Raw genomic sequence first — 18,007 nt, forward strand, 5'->3', positions numbered from 1 at the left:
CTGCACAGTCACCAAGGTGGAGGCTGGTGGCGGCCCCCAGGACCACTGGCCTCACGCCCTGATCCACCACTCACTGAGCACAGACAAAGTTGACTCCCCATCCCACAGCCGCCCACCAGCCTGGACCTCCTGAAGAGCTGAGAGATGACACAGGAGCAGGCTAGGGCCCCAGAACCATCGGGGTCACAGGTGGGCATGACCCATACCTGGCCTCAGGGCAAACATGCAGCTTCCCTGGCTGGAGAGGCCTGCTTACACTGTGTCCACAATATCCTAAAAATGGGAGAGAATACATAATAGGCATGACAAAGGGCAGGGTTCCCTCATATACAAAGAGCACTCAGGGATCAATAAGAAGAAAGGTGAGCAATAGGTTCTTCATGGAAAGGAAAAATCCAGTGGCCGATAATACAAAGAACTCATTTTAACAATTAGAAAAGTGAAAGTAAGGAGGAAGGGATGAAGAGGGTGGAGGTGCTTCTTGGCCCTGACTGAGGGCACGTGAATTGCTAAGACCACTTTTTAGGGCAAGTTGGCAAAATGCCCCAATGCAAGAGAGTCCTCTCACAGTGATGGCCCCACAGGGAGAGCCTCGCTGTGTGCCAGGAGACCCACATCACATGGAGTCTGGCACAAAACGGAATGAAGCAAGCCTGCCACAGTCTGACAGCAGCACTTGGGTCCCCCGCCCTGTCCTCCACTGGGACCTCAGAGCAGCTGGGCACAGGGGAGAAGGGGAGGAGCGACAGCTCCCTATGGGGTAGAAAACTCCAAAGTAGGCAGTGCTGAGGCCGACTGGGTCCAAACAACACCAGAGGAGGGGGCGTCACAGGACATGCCAAGGCCACAGCCACTGCCCAGCTCTCCTCACACACTCCCTCGTTCACAGACACACACACAGGCACACACTCGCACATGCAAAAACACACAGGTTCACACACACAGACTCAACCTCTCCTACACATTTGCACTCACACACCAATCATGCACTCACAAACACACGCTGACACGCTCGGGCATGCTCACACCCACACACACACAGTCTCAGGAAGCCAGGCCCTCAGTCCACCCCATCACCAGCCCAGGGTCTCGCACACCCATGTCTCCTACAGCAGACCGGCCCTCCGCAGCCAAGGTCCCCTGGACCAGGAGCCCCTCCAGCGGGCAGGGCTCAGTGACTCCTTTCTCTGCCCTCACTCTAGATCACGAGACCCCCACGGCCCCACAGCAAGGGCAACAAGGAGCCAGCTCGCTGCCCCACTGTGTGGCAGATATCCTCACACACAGAAAACTCCCCCTCAAAGGCCTGAGAGGAAGGCGAGATGAGCACCCACGTAGAGGAGACAGACAGGGCCCGTGGGGAGGGCAGAGGCCTGGATTCACACCCAGGCTCAGAATAGCACCCCTGCCTTCCACATGGCCTGGCCTCCTGGAAGCAAGAGGATGCCGTCTCCGGGTTCCTCCATCCCCCTCTTTATTCCCCTATTAACCCACCGGTGGGTACAACCATGGACCCCAAAAGACAGAGCCACATCCTGGCCCCTGGGGCCATTGAGTGCGGCATTATTTGTCAAAAGGGCCTTTGCAGATCTCATCAAGGTAAGGATTTCGAGGTGAGGGCACCCTGGATTATCAAGGATTTCGAGGTGAGGGCACCCTGGATTATCAAGGGGGCCAGGTCCAAGGACAAGTGTCCTAGCTGGAGACAGACGAGGAGACACAGGGATGGGGAGAGGCAGAGGCCGACAGGGGCAGTGCTATGGACTGAGCGTCTGTGTCTGCCCAAAACTCATATGTGACAGCCCTAATCCCAGAGTGAGAACGTGCAGCGCTGGGGCCTTGGGGAGGTGGTTAGGGCCTGACGGGGGAACCCTCAAAAATGTGATTCATTCCCTAATCTCACTAGAGACCCTAAAGAAAAGGGACCACAGACAGCAGCCCTGCCCTCTTTCCGCCACCCGAGGACACAGCGAAAAGACGGGGGTCTGTGAACCAGGAAGCGGCCCTTACTGGAACTTGACCCTGCTGCCATCCTGACGTTGAACTTCCAGCTTCGAGAACTGTGAGAAATGAATGTTGCTGATGAACCCACCCGTCTATGGTATTTTTGTTATTGCAGCCAGAAATGACTAAGACACAGCAGCCACGTCCCGCTGGCGAGGGCTGGGGCATCCCAAGGTTCATAAAAGCTCCAGAGCTTCCTTGAACCACCACGGTGTGTCTTCCCAGGACCCTGGGGCAGCCCCAGGCTACCTCCCTCCTCCTCTGCCCCCCACCTGCCCTGATCCGGCCTCACTGACACTCGCTGGATTTCACCCGATAGCCTCTGCCGGGGCGGCCCGGCGCCATGGCCAGGGCATCTTCCATTCACGCCCACACTTTCCAGGACTCCGCGGCAGCAGCTCCTCTGTGAAGCGCCCCTGGCCTCCCATTGCCGGTGCCACCCGAGCCCCCAGAAAGAGCTGGCCTCCCCTGACTCCAGGACCAGCGTCGCTGGCGGGATCTCTCCAACGCCACGGCCAGCTCCCCAGTGATCCACAGTAGGAGTGCCACCTGGGCAGCGCTGGACAGGGTAGAGCAGGCACCTTGGCCAACCTGACCTGCAGGGCTGCAGCTAGGAGACGGGGTGCCCCCCATGCCCCCACCCTGGGCTACAGTCTGGGACCCCCCGTGGCCCGTGGGGCAGGCTGAGGGAGGCCAGGCCAGAGTGGCTCCAACCCAGCAGCACAAGACTCACTCTCCCCAGCCAGATGCCCACCCTGAGGCCCCAAGGCCCCTCACCGGGGGTCCACTCACAGGCGCCCTTTCCCTGCAGGCGGTCAGGGACCCTCTCTGGCCCTGTGTCTCCCCTTTGCCATCTCTGTCTCAGGGTCTCTGAGCCTCCAACCGTGTCTGTTCCTGTTTCCCTGAATTGTGGCCCCCACCCCGCCCTGTGGAGCCATGTGGAGCCGTGAAGCTCCATGGCCGGTGGGGTCACAGAGCCCTGGCCATACACACCTGGCCCCACCACAGCCAGACCACAGACCAGACATGACGTGGAGCCGCACGGCCGTGTCTGCTGGGGCAGGAAGTGGGCGAGTGACCCCATCTGTAGGCCAGACATACAGGCATGCAGGCCCTCCCCTCCAGCCCCTCAGCATCCAGCCACATCTGTGGACACAGGCAGAGCGGCGGAGCAGGGGTCTGCTAAGGACAGACAGCCATCAGGGCAGGGCCTGGGCCGGGCCTGGGCACCCTCCCCACAGCAGCCCCTCTTCGCCACACGCCTGTGAGGGTGCACCTGCCATGACGGCCTGCACACCGGAGGCCACCCACTCAGCCCGGTGGGTCCTCCAACAGCCTGACCAGGTAGGTCTTGGAGGTCTCCAGGCCTGCATCTCCTCCTCTGCACATTGAAGAGTCCAGCCAGGCTGGTCCTGGCCCCTTCTGGAAGCAAAAGGTGGATAACAGGCACCAAGATAAGAGGGAAGGACAAAAGAGGCCACCACAGAGACTCTGGAACCACAGGACAAGACTTCCTAACCGGGCAGGAAGGATCCGGGCACTGGGGCTAAGCCAGGCTGGCCAGGCCTAAACTGGGATGACCCAGCCCTTCCTGGGATACAAGGTGAACAGCTTTCATGGCTGAGCTGAGGCCTAGGCTGAGCCGAGCCAGAGGGCAGAGGAGAAGATGACCTGGAGCCAGTTGATACACGTCCATGTGGGCTGCCCTGGGCTGCCCTGGGCTGAGCTTGCTGGGCTAATGGGCTGAGCTGAACCGGGCTGGAGCTGGGCTAGCTGAGCTGAGCTAAGCTGGGCTGAGGCTGAGCTGAGCTGAGCTGAGGCTGGGCTGAGCTGGACTGGGCTGAGGCTGGGCTGGCTGAGCTGGACTGGGCTGGGCTGAGCTGGGCTGGGCTGGGCTGGGCTGACCAGCTGAGCTTGTAGGGCTGGGCTGAGGCTGAGCTAGCTGAGGGCTGGACTGGGCTGGGCTGGGCTGAGCTGAGCTGGGCTGAGTCAGCTGAGCTGAGCTGGGCTGGGCTGGGCTGGGCTGGGCTGTGCTGAGCTAGGCTGACCTGGACTGTGCTAAGCTAGGCTGGGCTGAGCTGATCTGGCCTGAGCTAGGCTGGGCTGGGCTCAGCTAGGCTGGGCTGGGCTGAGCTGAGCTGGGTTGAGCTGGGCTGGGCTGAGCTGGGCTGAGCTTGAGCTGGGCTGGGCTGAGCTGAGCTGGACTGGGATGGGCTGGAGCTGGGCTGAGCTAGCTGGCTGAGCTGAGCTGAGCTGAGCTGGGCTGAGCTGGGAGCTGGGCTGGGCTGAGCTTGAGCTGGACTGGGATGGGCTGGGCTGGGCTGAGCTGGCTGGGCTGGCTGGGTGTGATTAGGTGGACTCAAGCTGGGCTGAGCTGGGCTGAGCTGAGCTGAGCTGAGCTGGAGTTGAGCTGGCTGAGCTGGGCTGAGCTGGGCTGAGCTGGCTGAGCTGGCTGGGCTGAGCCAGGCTGAACTGGACCAGGCTGGGCCGAGCCAGGCTGGGCTGGGCTGAGCTGAGCCTGGGCTGAGCTGGGCTGGCTGAGCCGAGCCTTGTTTCTGGTCCAGACTGGGGTGAGCCAGGCTGGGCTGGGGCTGGAGCTGGGCTGGGCTGGGCTGGGCTGAGCTGGGACAAGGCCAGGCCGGGCCGGGAGCCGGGGATGGGCTGGGCCGGGGCTGAGCTGGGATGGGCTGGGCCATGAGCTGGGCTGAGCTGAGCTGGGCTGGAGCTGGGATGGGCCAGCTGAGCTGAGCTGAGCCGGAACCAGGCTGGGGTGAGCTAGGGCTGGGCTGGGGGCTGAGCTGGGCTGGGCTGGGGCTGGGCTGAGCTGGGCTGAGCTGGCTGGGCTGAGCTGAGCTGGGCTAAGCTGAGCTGAGCTGGACTGGCTGGGCTGGGCTGGGCTGAGCTGGGCTGGGCTGGGCTGGGTAAGCTTAGGTGGACTAAGCTGGGCTGAGCTGGGCTGAGTTGAGCTGGCTGAGCTGAGTTGAGCTGGGCTGGGCTGAGCTAGGGGCTGGGCTGAGCATGGCTGAGCTGAGCTGGGATTGGGATGGCTGAGCGGCTGAGCTGGGCTGGAAGGAAAGGGCTGGGCCGAGCCAGGCCGAACTCGGACCAGGCTGGCCGGTTTCAGGCCGCCTGGGCCGAGCTGGAGCTGGGCTGAGCAAATGGGCCGGACTACTCGAGCCGGCTGGGCCGGGAGCCAGGCTGGGGTGGAGCTAGGCCAGCTGCCAGGCTGGGCTGAGGCCGAGCTGAGCTGGGCTGGAGCCGGGCTGGGCTGAGCTGAGCTGGGCTGGAGCTGGCTGGGCTGGAGCTGGATGAGCTGGACTGGATGGCTGAGCTGAGCTGGAAGGAAACTAGGCTGGAAAGTAGGGGCTGGGATGGAATACATGGATGGATGGAAGGAAGGAGCTGGATGGCATGGATGGATGGGCTGGGATGGCTGGAGCAATGGCCATGGAATGCTTGAGCCACCCAACAACTGGCCGGGACTGAGCTGGGTTGGGTTGGGTTGAGCTGGGTTCAGTTCGGCTACGCTAAGCTGGGCTGGGCTGAGCTTGGGCTGGGTTGGGCTGAGCTGAACTGGGATGGGCTGGGCTGGGCCGAGCTGGGCTACACAAGTGCTTAGGTGGACCAAGCTGGGCTGAGCTGGGCTGAGTTCAGCTGAGCTGAGCTGAGCTGAGCTGGGCTGGGCTGAGCTAGGCTGGGCTGAGCTGGGCTGGGGCTGAGCTGAGCTGGACTGGGATGGGCTGAGCTGGGCTGAGCTGGGCTGAGCTGAGCTGAGCTGAGCTGGGCTGAGCCAGGCTGAACTGGACCAGGTTGGGCTGAGCTTGGGCTGGAGCTAGCTGGGCTGAGCTGGGCTGGGCTGAGCTGAGCTGGGACTGGGATGGCTGGGCTGAGCAGGCCAGTGAGCTAGGGCTGGGCTGGGAGCTAGCTGGGCCAATGGGCTGAGCTACTGAGCTGGGCTGGGCCGAGCCAGCTGCCGAGCCACACCCTCACGAACTGGACCGGACTGAGCCGGGCTGGGCTGGGCTGAGCTGGGTCTGAAGCTAGGCTACGCCTAAGCCGGGCCGGGCTGAGCTTGGGCCGGGCTGGGCTGAGCCAGCTGGGCCACAAGCCTGGGGTAGGCTGAGTTGGGCTGGGCTGGGCTTGGCTGGGCTGAGCTGAGCTCAGACTGACCTGACCCGTGCTGAGCTGGGGCCGGGCTGTCTGAGCTAGACTGGGCTGAGCTGGGCTGGGTTGAGTTGACCCAGGCTGAGCTGAACTGGGTTGGGTTGACCTTGGCTGAGCTGGGTTCAGCTGGGCTAGGCTAAGCTGGGCTGGGCTGGACTGAGCTGGGTTGGGCTGAGCTGAACTGGGCTGGATTGGACTGAACTGGGCTGAGCTGGGCTGGGCTGAGCTAGACTTAGCAGAGCTGGGTTGGTTTGGGTTGACCTGGGCTGAGCTGGGTTCAGCTGGGCTAGGCTAAGCTGGGCTGGGCTGAGCTGGGCTGGGTCAAGTGAGCCCAGGGACTGGACTGGGCTGACCTGAGCTGAGCCAGCTGGGCTGAGCTACACTGGGCTGAGCTGGGCTGGGCTGAGCTAGACTGAGCTGAGCTGGGTTGGGTTGACCTGGGCTGAGCCGGGTTCAGCTGGGCTAGGCTAAGCCACAAATGGGCTAAGCTTGGGCTGGGTTGAGCTGGACCCGGTGGGGCTGGGCTGGGCTGAGCTGGGCTGGGCTGGGCTGGGCTGAGCTGAGCTAAGCTGAGCTGGACTGGGCTGAGCTGGGTGAGCTTAGGTGGACTGAGCTGGGCTGTTCTGAGCTGAGCTGAGCTGAGCTGGGTTAGCGTAGGTGGACTGAGCTGGGCTGGGCTGGGCTGAGCTGAGCTGAGCTGGACTGGGCTGGGCTGAGCTGGGTGAGCTTAGGTGGACTGAGCTGGGCTAGGCTGGGCTGAGCTGAGCTGAGCTGAGCTGAGCTGGGTTAGTGTAGGTGGACTGAGTTGGGCTGGGCTGGGCTGAGCTGAGCTGGGCTGGGCTGGGCTGGGCTGGATTGGGCTGGATTGGGCTGGATTGGGCTGGGCTGGGCTGGGCTGGGCTGGGCTGAGCTGGACTGAGCTGGACTGGGCTGAGCTGGGTGAGCTTAGGTGGACTGAGCTAAGCTGGGCTGGTTTCAGCTGGGCTGGGCTGGGTTGGGCTGGGCTGAGCTGAGCTGGGCTGGGCTGGGCTGGGCTGGGTGAGCTTAGGTGGACTGGGCTGGGCTGGGCTGGACTGGGCTGAGCTGGGTGAGCTTAGGTGGACTGAGCTGGGCTGGGCTAAGCTGAGCTGAGCTGGGCTGGGCTGAGCTGGGTTGGGTTGACCTGGAACCAGGCTGGGGTGAGCTAGACTGGGCTGGACTGAGCTGGGCTGAGCTGAGCTGGGTTGAGCTGAGCTGGGTTTGGCTGAGCTCAGCTGAGCTGGGTTGGGCTGGACTGGGTTAGACTGGGCTGGGCTGGGCTGAGCTGAGCTGAGCTGAGCTGTACTGAGCTAGGCTGTACTGAGCTAGGCTGTCCTGGGCTAGGCTGACCTGGGTTGAGCTGGGCTGACCTGGGTTGAGCTGGGCTGAGCTAAGCTAGGCTGACTTGGGCTGGACTGGACTGGACTGAGCTGGACTGGCCTGGGCTGGGCTGGATGGGCTGAGGTGGCTGCTAATGTGGGAAGGAGGCTGTGGGTTGAGTGTGACTCCACCTGCAGAGCCCTGAGCCTGGCTGTGTTCTTAGGGTTCTGAGGACCGTGCAGCTGTGTTCTTAGGGTTCTGAGGGCCATGCAGCTCTGTTGCACCATGATTCTGTCTTTCCTCTTGCCCATTGCCTGAAGGAAATTTGGAATGGGCTCGGCCCAGAGCTCCCGGTGTAGCAGGCCCTGCCCTGGAGGGCCTGGCAGGGACATGGCTTAGCCTGTTGGCCTCTGGTCCTGAGACCTCATAGGCCACAGGGGTCCACTGTGGCTTGTTTGGGCCTGGGGTGGGGCTCGTGGAGTGGTGGGTGTTGGACTGAGACCCTGACTGGGGACAGGGAGGTGGGGTCACAGCCAAGCCGTCCCACCCCTACCCCAAGCACACAGCACTCAGAGCCCAGGCTACCTCCTCAGAGCCCCCGCCAAGATCCTCTCTAGCTTCAGCGGAGAGAGCAAGATATGTCCCCCACCCAGAGCAGGAGCTGCAGTCAGGGAGCTCAGGGGACTCGGCCACTCCATAGCAGAGCCCTGTTTAATACAACTTGTGTCTGGGATGGCCTGGGTCAGAGGCCCTATCTGAGGAGCATGTTCAGAAACCGTGTCGCTGGGATCAGACAGCCAGGTCCAAATGCAGGCCTGTGGTGCAGGAGCTGTGTGACCTTGGGGCCGTCACCGGGCCTCTCTGTGCTGGGTTCCTCCAGTGTAGAGGAGAGGCAGGCGCAGCCTGTCCTCCTGGGGACCCGGCATGAGGGCCACGTCCTCACAGCGCATTCTGTGTTCCAGCATCCCCGACCAAACCCAAGGTCTTCCCGCTGAGCCTCGAGGGCACCCAGTCAGATAACGTGGTCGTCGCCTGCCTGGTCCAGGGCTTCTTCCCCCAGGAGCCACTCAACGTGACCTGGAACAAAAGCGGAGCGGGCGTGACCGTCATAAACTTCCCGCCCAGCCAGGACGCCTCCGGCGGCCTGTACACCACGAGCAGCCAGCTGACCCTGCCAGCCGCACAGTGCCCAGCCAGCGAGTCCGTGACATGCCACGTGGAGCACTACACAAATCCCAGCCAGGATGTGGCTGTGCCCTGCATAGGTCAGAGGGCAGGCTGGGGAGTGGGGCGGGGCCACCCCAGCCTGCCCTGACACTGCGCCTGGACCTGTGTTCCCCACAGGTAGCCGCCCCTTCACTCACACCAGAGTGGACTGCGGGCCGAGCCCCAGGAGGTGGTGGTAGACAGGCCAGGAGGGGCAAGGCGGGGGCACGGGGAAGGGCGTGCTGACCAGCTGAGGCCATCTCTCCACTGCAGTTCCCCCAGTCATACCCCCATGTGCCTCATGCTGCGAGCCCCGACTGTCACTGCACCGGCCAGCCCTCGAGGACCTGCTCCTAGGTTCCGAGGCGAACCTCACGTGCACACTGACCGGCCTGAGAGATCCCTCGGGTGCCACCTTCACCTGGACGCCCTCAAGTGGGAAGAACGCTGTCCAACAGTCACCTGAGCATGACCCCTGTGGCTGCTACAGTGTGTCCAGTGTCCTGCCCGGCTGTGCCGAGCCATGGAACAACAGGGAGACCTTCACCTGCACTGCTAATCACCCTGAGTTGAAGACCCCACTAACCGCCACCATCTCAAAATCCGGTGGGTCCAGACCCTGCTCGGGGCTCTGGTTTGCAAAGCATATTCCCGGCCTGCCTCCTCCCTCCCGGTCCTGGGCTTGGGTGCTCATGCCAAGTGCAGAGGGAAACTGAGGCAGGCTGAGGGGGCCAGGACACAGCCCGGGGTGCCCACCAGAGCAGTAGAGGCTCTCTCATCCCCTGCCCAGCCCCTGACCTGGCTCTCTACCTCCAGGAAACACGTTCCGGCCCGAGGTCCACCTGCTGCCGCCGCCGTCGGAGGAGCTGGCCCTGAACGAGCTGGTGACGCTGACGTGCCTGGCACGCGGCTTCAGCCCCGAGGACGTGCTGGTTCGCTGGCTGAAGGGAACAGAGCAGCTGCCCCGTGACAAGTACCTGACTTGGGAATCCCGGAAGGAGCCCAGCCAGGGCACCACCACCTTCGCCGTGACCAGCATACTGCGCGTGGCAGCCGAGGACTGGAAGAAGGGGGACACCTTCTCCTGCATGGTGGGCCACGAGGCCCTGCCGCTGGCCTTCACACAGAAGACCATCGACCGCCTGGCGGGTAAACCCACCCACGTCAATGTGTCTGTGGTCATGGCGGAAGTGGACGGCACCTGCTACTGAGCCGCCCGCCTGTCCCCACCCCTGAATAAACTCCATGCTCCCCCAAGCAGCCCCACGCTTCCATCCGGCGCCTCTATCCATCCTCAGGGTCTCAGCACGTGGGAAAGGGCCGGGGCACAGAGAGGGAAGAACACCCCTGCCCTGAGCCTCGGGGGGCCCTGGCACCCCTGTGAGCCTTTCCACCCTGGTGTGAGTGTGAGTTGTGAGTGTCAGAGTGTGTGGTGCAGGAGGCCTCGCTGGTGTGAAATCTTAGGTCTGCCGAGGCAGGCACCGCCCAGGGTGGGTTCTGAGAGACGCACATGCCCCGGAGAGTTCTGAGTGGGCAGCGGCATGGCCGTTTGTCCCTGAGAGAGCTGCCTCTGGCTGCAGCTGGGAGGGAATAGAGAGTGTGAGAAGAGCAGGCTGGCCGAGAAAGAGGCAGGTAGTGGGAGGAGCAGCGAGGGAGTGAGGGGCTGGACTCCAGGGCCCCCCTGGGAGGACAAGCTCCAGGAGGGCCCCACCACCCTAGTAGGTGGGCCTCAGGATGTCCCCACTGACACATACAGAAAGGGGCACCTCCCCTTAACCACACTGCTCTGTACGGGGCACACGGACACACGTGCACACTCACAGCCACATATACGCCTGAGCCCTGCAGGAGCAGAACGTTCACAGCCCAGACCCAGCTCCAGAAAAGCCAGGGGAGTCCCCTCCCAAGCCCCCAGCGGGCATTCCCAGGCTCAGCCTGCTGCCCCAGGCCCCTCTGGCCTCCCTGTGTTTCCACTGTGCACAGCTCAGGGACCAACTCCACAGAACCCCTCCCAGGCAGCCCCTGCTCCCTGCCTGGCCAAGTCTCCCATCCCTTCCTAAGCCCAACTAGGACCCTAAGCATAGACAGGGAGGGGCCGCGTGGGGTAGCATCAGAAGCAGGCCAGTGAAACAGGGCCTGCCCAGGGCCCCTCTGCATGCCTCTGGCTTCTGCTTGGGGCTCCCAGGAGTGGAAGAACTGTGCCACAACCACTGTGGGGACACCTGGCACCAGGACTCCCACAAGGGGGCAGTGGGGCCCCTGCTCTTGCCTTAGACATCTTCCGGGCCTCCCCAGGGGCCCCCGCCTTCTGGCTGCCTCCCTCTGCTCTCAGGGCCAAGGTGAGGTGGAGGTTACTGTCACCCTTGAGGGTCCAGTCACCAGAGGGTGAGAGCAACAGGTCACCCAAGGAAGCCCTGCCACAGAGAAGCCTTCCAGCCCATGGGACCCAGGACCTGGCCCAGAGGAGGGGCTTTTAAAGAGACAGGGAAAGAGGGAGAATCAATAGATGAGGGGCTGAACCAGCAGACAGAGATCAGGCAGACACATGGGTAGATCCTAGGACATATAATGAATGGATGGGCGGATGGGGATTGGTAGATGGAGGATGGATGGGTGGTAACATGGATGGGTGGGTAAATGGCTGATGGAGGGTGGACGGATGGATATATGATGGATGGATGGATGAAGGATAGGTGGACGGGTGGATGGAGGATGGATGAGTGGATGAATGAAGGATGGGAGATGAATGGATGGATGGATGGATGATGGATGGGTGGGCAGATGGAGGATGGATGGGTGGATGGAGGATGGAAGATAGATGGAGGGGTGAATGGAGGATGGGTGGATGGATGGAGGATTGAGGATAGATGGGTGGGTGGGTAGATCTATGGAGGATAGGTGGATGGAAGACAAATGGATGGAGAATTGCTTTATGGATGGATGAGTGAATGGATGGAAAATAGCTTTATAGATGGATGGGTGGATGGATGGATGGATGGAAGAAGGATGAATGGATGGAAAATAGCTTTATAGATATATGGGTGGATATTTAAATGATAGCCTTATATTAATAGATGAAAGAAGGATGAATGGATGGGTGAGTGGGTAAGAGTGTTATCGATGGAGGGGTGGATATACAGATAATAGCTTTGTAGATGGATGGATGGATAGATGGACGGAAGGATAGAAAGATAGGTGAATGACTGGATGTATCAGCATATGACAAGCAGGTACAGCTGTACAAGGGAGGTCTATGCCCTGAGACCCTGAGGAAAATAAGAATGCCCGTGCTGGTAGCCCTCACCTGGCCCTCCCTTGTAACCCCTCAGCCACATTCCCTGGGAAGGCAACAGAGGCCTCTGGTCTTGCCCATTCAATCTTTGGCACACTGAATGTCAGACCCAGGTCTCCGTCTTGGATCCAGATATCCCTGAGGGTGGGTGTATCTGGTCCTCTCTGGCCCCAGGACCCAGTCACTGAATACGTGGCTGGGACTGAGATGGGGTGGGAGTGGGGGGTGGGGGGGTGGGGGGGTGGGGGGGTGGGGGGGTGGGAGGGTACCTTGGGCTCAAACTACCCTTGGAGAAGCAGATGGTGTCCACTTTCTGCCCTGCTGAGTCTCTCCCTGAAGTGCCCTAAGAACCTCAAAGACAGAAAGTCCCAGCCCCTCACCTGGGACCCTGCCTCCTCATCCTCCCTGGGGGAGTCTCAGGCCTTAGATGGGGACCCAGACCCCACTGTCCCCAGACCCCAAGGAAGCATACCCACTATTCACATGAGTCTGGGCCTGGAAGGCTCTTGCTGTGTTACAGATTGGCAGATGCTGCCTCCCTATGTGGTGCTGGACTTGCCGCAGGAGACCCTGGAGGAGGAGACCCCTGGTGCCAACCTGTGGCCCACCACCATCACCTTCCTCACCCTCTTCCTGCTGAGCCTGTTCTATAGCACAGCACTGACCGTGACCAGCGTCCGGGGTCCATCTGGCAACAGGGAGGGCCCCCAGTACTGAGCAGGAGCCAGCAAGGCACAGGTAGGAGCCCAGGAGAGGGATGAGCCCACAGTGGATGGGGTGGGCTGCAGTGCTTGGCTGTGAGGAGAGCACCACCTGCTCCCACTGTGGGGGCACATGCTCTCCTGGGGGGCCCTTCACAGACACTGACCACACAGGCAGGCCCAGGGTCAGGGCTGAGCTTCCCTCCAGTACAGTAACCAGGATTCCGTCCAGGCTCCCATGAGCCAGGCCAGGGCTAGGACAGAGGGCATTGGCAAGGGTGCTGCTCCTTCAGGCTGTGACCCCTCTGTCTTTGCAGGGAAGAAGTGTGGAGGAACCTCTTGGAGAAGCCAGCTATGCTTGCCAGAACTCAGCCCTTTCAGAAATCACCTACCCGCCCTTACTCACATCCCTTCCAGGTGCAATAAAGTGGTCCCAAGGAAAATGTTCACAGACTCTGAATGAGGAGATGGGGGTCAGGGAAAGGGTGGTGGCTTTAGACCGGAGAACGCCTGCTTCAAAGTCCCCCTGGGTGTCATGGTGGTCATGGTAGGCATGGACAGAGGGTACCCCTAGTCCCAAAATCAAGAAACAACCTGATCTTGCATGAGGCTGAGGCCCAAGGATGAATGCTGGATTCACCAGAGACCATGGCAAAGAAGCCTGCTCCCAAGAACTATGTGGGATCCCTGTTCCCCACAACCTAGACAGCCCTAGTCCTCCTCACTGGGTCCTCATCCTGATCACAGGGCCCTGGTCCTGACCAGTGGGCCGTTTTACCAGTCACTGAGCTCTGGTCCTACTACTTGGGCCCTGTTCCTGATCACTCAATTCTAGCCTTGATCACTGAGCCTTAGTCCTGATCACTGAGTCCTACTCCTGTTTTTGACCCTGAACCTGATCACTCAGCCCTGGTCCTGATCACTCAGCCCTGGTCCTGGTCACTCAGCCCTGGTCCTGATCACTCAGCCCTGTTCCTGGTGACTCAGCCCTGGTCCTGATCACTCAGCCCTGGTCCTGGTCACTCAGCCCTGGTCCAGATCACACAGCCCTGGTCCTGATCACTCAGTCCTGGTCCAGATCACACAGCACTGGTCCTGATCACTCCATCTTGGTCCTCATCACTCAGCCCTAGACCTGATCACTCAGCCCTGGTCCTGATTATTAGACCCTGATCCTGGTCACTGGGCCCTGGTCCTGATTACTGAGCCCTGATCCTAATCACTGAACCCTGCTCCTGATCAATGAACCCTGGCCCTGATCAAAGGGCCTTGTTTCTGATCACTGGGCCCTGGTCATGCTAACTGTGCTCTGGTCCTTACCCCTGAGCCCTGGTCCTGATTACTGAGTCTTGGTCCTGATCACTCAGTCTTGGTCCTGATCCCTGAGTCCTAGACTTGATCACTCAATTCTGGTCCTGATCACTGGGCCCTGGTCATGATCACTGAGCCCTAGTCTGGATCACTAGGCTCTGGTCCTAATAACTCAGTCCCGGCTGGATTGCTGAGTCTTGATCCTGATCACTGGGCAATGTTCTGGATCAATGAGCCCTGGCCCTGATCACTGGGCCCTGGTCCTGCTAACTATGCTCTGGTCCTCACCACTGAGCCCTTGTCCCAGTCAACACTCAATAACTGAGCTCTGGTCCTAGTCAATAGTCAATCACTGAGCCCTGGTCCTGATCACTGGGTCCTGGTCCTGATCATTGAGCTCTGGCCCTCATCACTGAGCCCTGGTCCTAATCACTGGGCCCTGGACCAGATCACTGGGCCCTGGTCCTGGTCACTCAGTCCTGGTCTTATCACTGAGCCCTAGTTATGATCACTGAGCCCTGGTCCTGATCACTGGGTACCGGTCCTGATTTTTAGCTCTGGCCCTGATCACTGTGCCCTGGTCCTGATCACTGGGTCCTGTTCTTATCCCTGAATCTTGGTCCTGACCACTGAGCCCTGGCCCTCATCACTGGGTCTTGTTCCCAATCACTGGGCTCTGGTTCTGACCAATGGTCCCTGGTTCTGGTCCCTGAATCCTGGTCCTGATCGATGGGCTCTGCTCTTGACTTCTGAGTCCTGGTGCTGATCATCCAGTCCTGGTCCTGATCACTGGGCCCTGATTCTAATCACTCAGTCCTACTTTTGATCACTGAACCCTGGTATTTATCACTGAACCCTGATCCTCATTGTTGGGCCCTATTTCTGGTAACCAAGCTCTGATCCTGACCACTGACCTCTGTTTCTAATCACTGAGCCCTGGACAGATCACTGGCCCCTGGTCCTGATAACTGACCACTGTTTCCAATCGTGGAGCCCCAGACCCGATCACTGGGCCCTGTTCCTGATCACTGAGTCCTGGTTCTGATCACTGAGCCCCAGACCCAATCACTGGGCCCTGTTCCCGATCACTGAGCCCTGGTTCTGATCACTGAACCCCAGACCCAATCACTGGGTCCTATTCCCGATCACTGAGCCCCGGACCCGATCACTGGGCCCTGTTCCAGATCACTGAGCCCCGGACCCAATCACTGAGCCCTGGACCTGATCACTGAGCCCCAGACCCGATCACTGAGCACTGGTCCTGATCACTGAGCCCTGGTCCTGATCACTGAGCCCTGTTCCTGATCACTGAGCCCTGGACCCTGCTCGGCTGGGTCTGGTCCCACCAATCCACTGGAGCCCCTAGTCCTGATTACTGAGCCCTGGTCCTGATCACTGGGCCCTGTTCCTGACCACTGAGCCCTGGACCAGATCATGAATCCCTGTCCCTGATCACTGATTCCTGATCCTTTTCTTATACATATTCATTTTGAAGTCTTACTCCTTTTCTGAGCCTGTATCAGTCTGTCTAGACACTGAGTCCTGTCTGATTTCTGAACCTTTGCCCTCATTAGTGAGTGACCTGCAGCAGTGGAGGGAGGTCTCCAGGGAAGCCGAGACCCTCTCAATGCGTGCACTCGGTGGTAGATGAAGAAATGACCCCAACGACTTGCTCCATTTTTTCTAGGCTCAGAGGGGTGTGTAGGCCCCAGGAGGACTTGGTGGGGAGAGGACCAGCCCAGGCCCCATGATCTACACCCCCAGCCCCTAAGGGGTCCCCAGGTCTGGATTTACCACTGGGGAGGGAGTACAGTACAGCAGTGGGTACAGGAAGGTGGGGGGAGGACATGCTGTTTGTATTCTCTTGCTTTTCTCTTTCTCCTGAAGCCTCTTGTACCCCATCACCTGCAGAAATACCCAAAATAGCCCTGTGGGGCGGCTGAGTCATTGTGAACACAGCCCAGGCAGGTGTACCAGCCAGAGAACTGCTGTTCTGAGAAACATGCCCCAAAACCGAGACCTGGCCAGGTGCGCCTGGGGCCTGAGCAAGGGGCTGCAGCCACAGGGAGGCCCAGCCCCAAGCCGCTCAGGGTCAGCCAGGGCTTTCCAGGTCCAAGGTTGGCAGAGGTCAGCCAGGGTCAACTATGGTCTATCTGAGGTCATCCGGGGTCAGCCAGGGTCAGCCAGGGCCAGCCAGGGCCAGCCAGGGTCAGCCTGGTTTCTGCCAGGGTCAGCCAGGGCCATCTGGGGTCAGCCAGGGTCATCTGGGGTCAGCCAGGGTCAGCCAGGGCCATCCAGGGTCATCTGGGACCAGCCAGGGCCAGCCTGGGTTCCTCCAGGGTCTGCACAGGTCATTGTCCACCTGTCCGGGCTCTCCAGGAGGCAGGCGTCCTCCATGGGCAGCCCTCATGAGGGCTGTGCCCACCACACAGCAGACCAAGGGAGGCACTGGCACTGAGCATCTGGCAGTGACCATGGTGGGCCCCACACCCTGCATGCACCTCCCTCAGCTCTCCCCAGGGCCCTTGGCCAGAGCCAGGATGCAGTGCCCAGTCCTGGGGCTTGAGCAGCTGCCCCAGCAGGCTGTGTCCAGCACAGGCACAGCCCACAGGGCCACAGCAAGACCTGCACCCCACACCAGGGAAACAGGGGTTCTGGGAAAGGGACATTGGACCAGGGACCCAGAGAGACACAGAGACATAGACAGATACAGGGATGGGGAGAGATAAGAGACACAGAGACAGAGAGAGAGACAGGGATGGGGAGAGATAAGAGACACAGACAGAGACAGGGATGGGGAGAGACAAGAGACACAGAGACATAGACAGAGAGAGACAGGGATGGGGAGAGATAAGAGACACAGAGACAGGAAAGGAGAGACAAAGACAAACAAAGAGAGAGAGATAGGGATGGAGAGAGATAAGAGACAGGGACAGGGAGGGACAGAGGCGAGAACAGTGAGACAGAGACACAAGAGACAAAGAGAGAGATGAGGTGAGAGAGATAAGAAGAAACAGAGACAGGGAGAGACAGAGATGGAAGAAAAAGAGAGGAGATGGGAACAAGGAAAAGGAGACACGGACACAGAAATACAGAGAGAACACAACAGAGGCAGAGAACACAACAGAGGCAGAGAACACAACAGAGGCAGAGAACACAGGGAGAAAGAGGCAGCAAGCTGGGCCCAGGAACTCAGGTGCAAGCCCCCTCACACACTCACACAAACACACACCATACACTGCAGCTATTATACAACATTCACACACAAACACACACAGAAACATACCCCACACACACACCCCCATACACATTCACACCCTCACCCACGCTCACACCCACACACTAAGTCACTGTCACATTCATATCCACACTCACACCCAAACACACATGGCCCAGGAGCAAATAGGCAGAGTTCAGCCTGCAGCTGGGAGCGGCCGAGCAGGTGATGGGACAGAGTCGGGGCCTCTCTGTGGGTGGGGGGCACGGCAGCTCGGGCCCATCTGCACCTCCAAGGCTTGGCTCCTGAGGTCACTGGGCCACCACCCAGCCCTCACCCTGTTCCCTGTCTGTGCCGGATGGGGCAGGCCTCTGAGCCTCAGGGAAACCCACAGACCCACACGGGACCCCGAACATCAGGCTGGGGAGCCTGGGGTGGGTAACAACATGCCAGAGGCAAGAGCAAGAGGTCCCGGGACCCTGGGCACTGTGATCCCAGCCCTGGGCGCTGAGGCCTGGGACAGCCTCGGGTCCCAGGAGGGACTAGACAGTGGGGGATGGTCAGAGAATGGGACAGCCAGCAGGGTGCAGCCCGAGGACAGGGATGGACGCTGGGAGGTCAACAGGACAGGGGCAGGGGCAGGAGCCGTGGAGTGGGCGGAGGGCCTGGAGGGCCTGGAGAACCTGCGGGTCCGTGTCTGTGGGAAGGGGGCCAGGAGCAGCCCAGAGTGCCCAGACTGGCACAGGTGAGGGGGTGGGGGCCGTGAGGTGAGGG

General features: G+C 60.6%; 1 gene segment (V, D, J or C); it reads left to right on the forward strand.

The window, feature by feature from the left end:
• Window positions 1-3,285: 3,285 nt before the first annotated feature.
• LOC101013467 lies at window positions 3,286-13,148 on the forward strand. The segment is given in 7 exon segments: window positions 3,286-3,348; window positions 7,301-7,346; window positions 8,469-8,771; window positions 8,986-9,318; window positions 9,529-9,861; window positions 12,525-12,742; window positions 13,023-13,148. Coding segments are annotated over 6 exon segments (1,275 nt in total).
• Window positions 13,149-18,007: the final 4,859 nt, after the last annotated feature.

Source organism: Papio anubis, unplaced genomic scaffold (genome assembly GCF_008728515.1).
Source record: "Papio anubis isolate 15944 unplaced genomic scaffold, Panubis1.0 scaffold624, whole genome shotgun sequence".
NCBI lineage: Eukaryota > Metazoa > Chordata > Mammalia > Primates > Cercopithecidae > Papio > Papio anubis.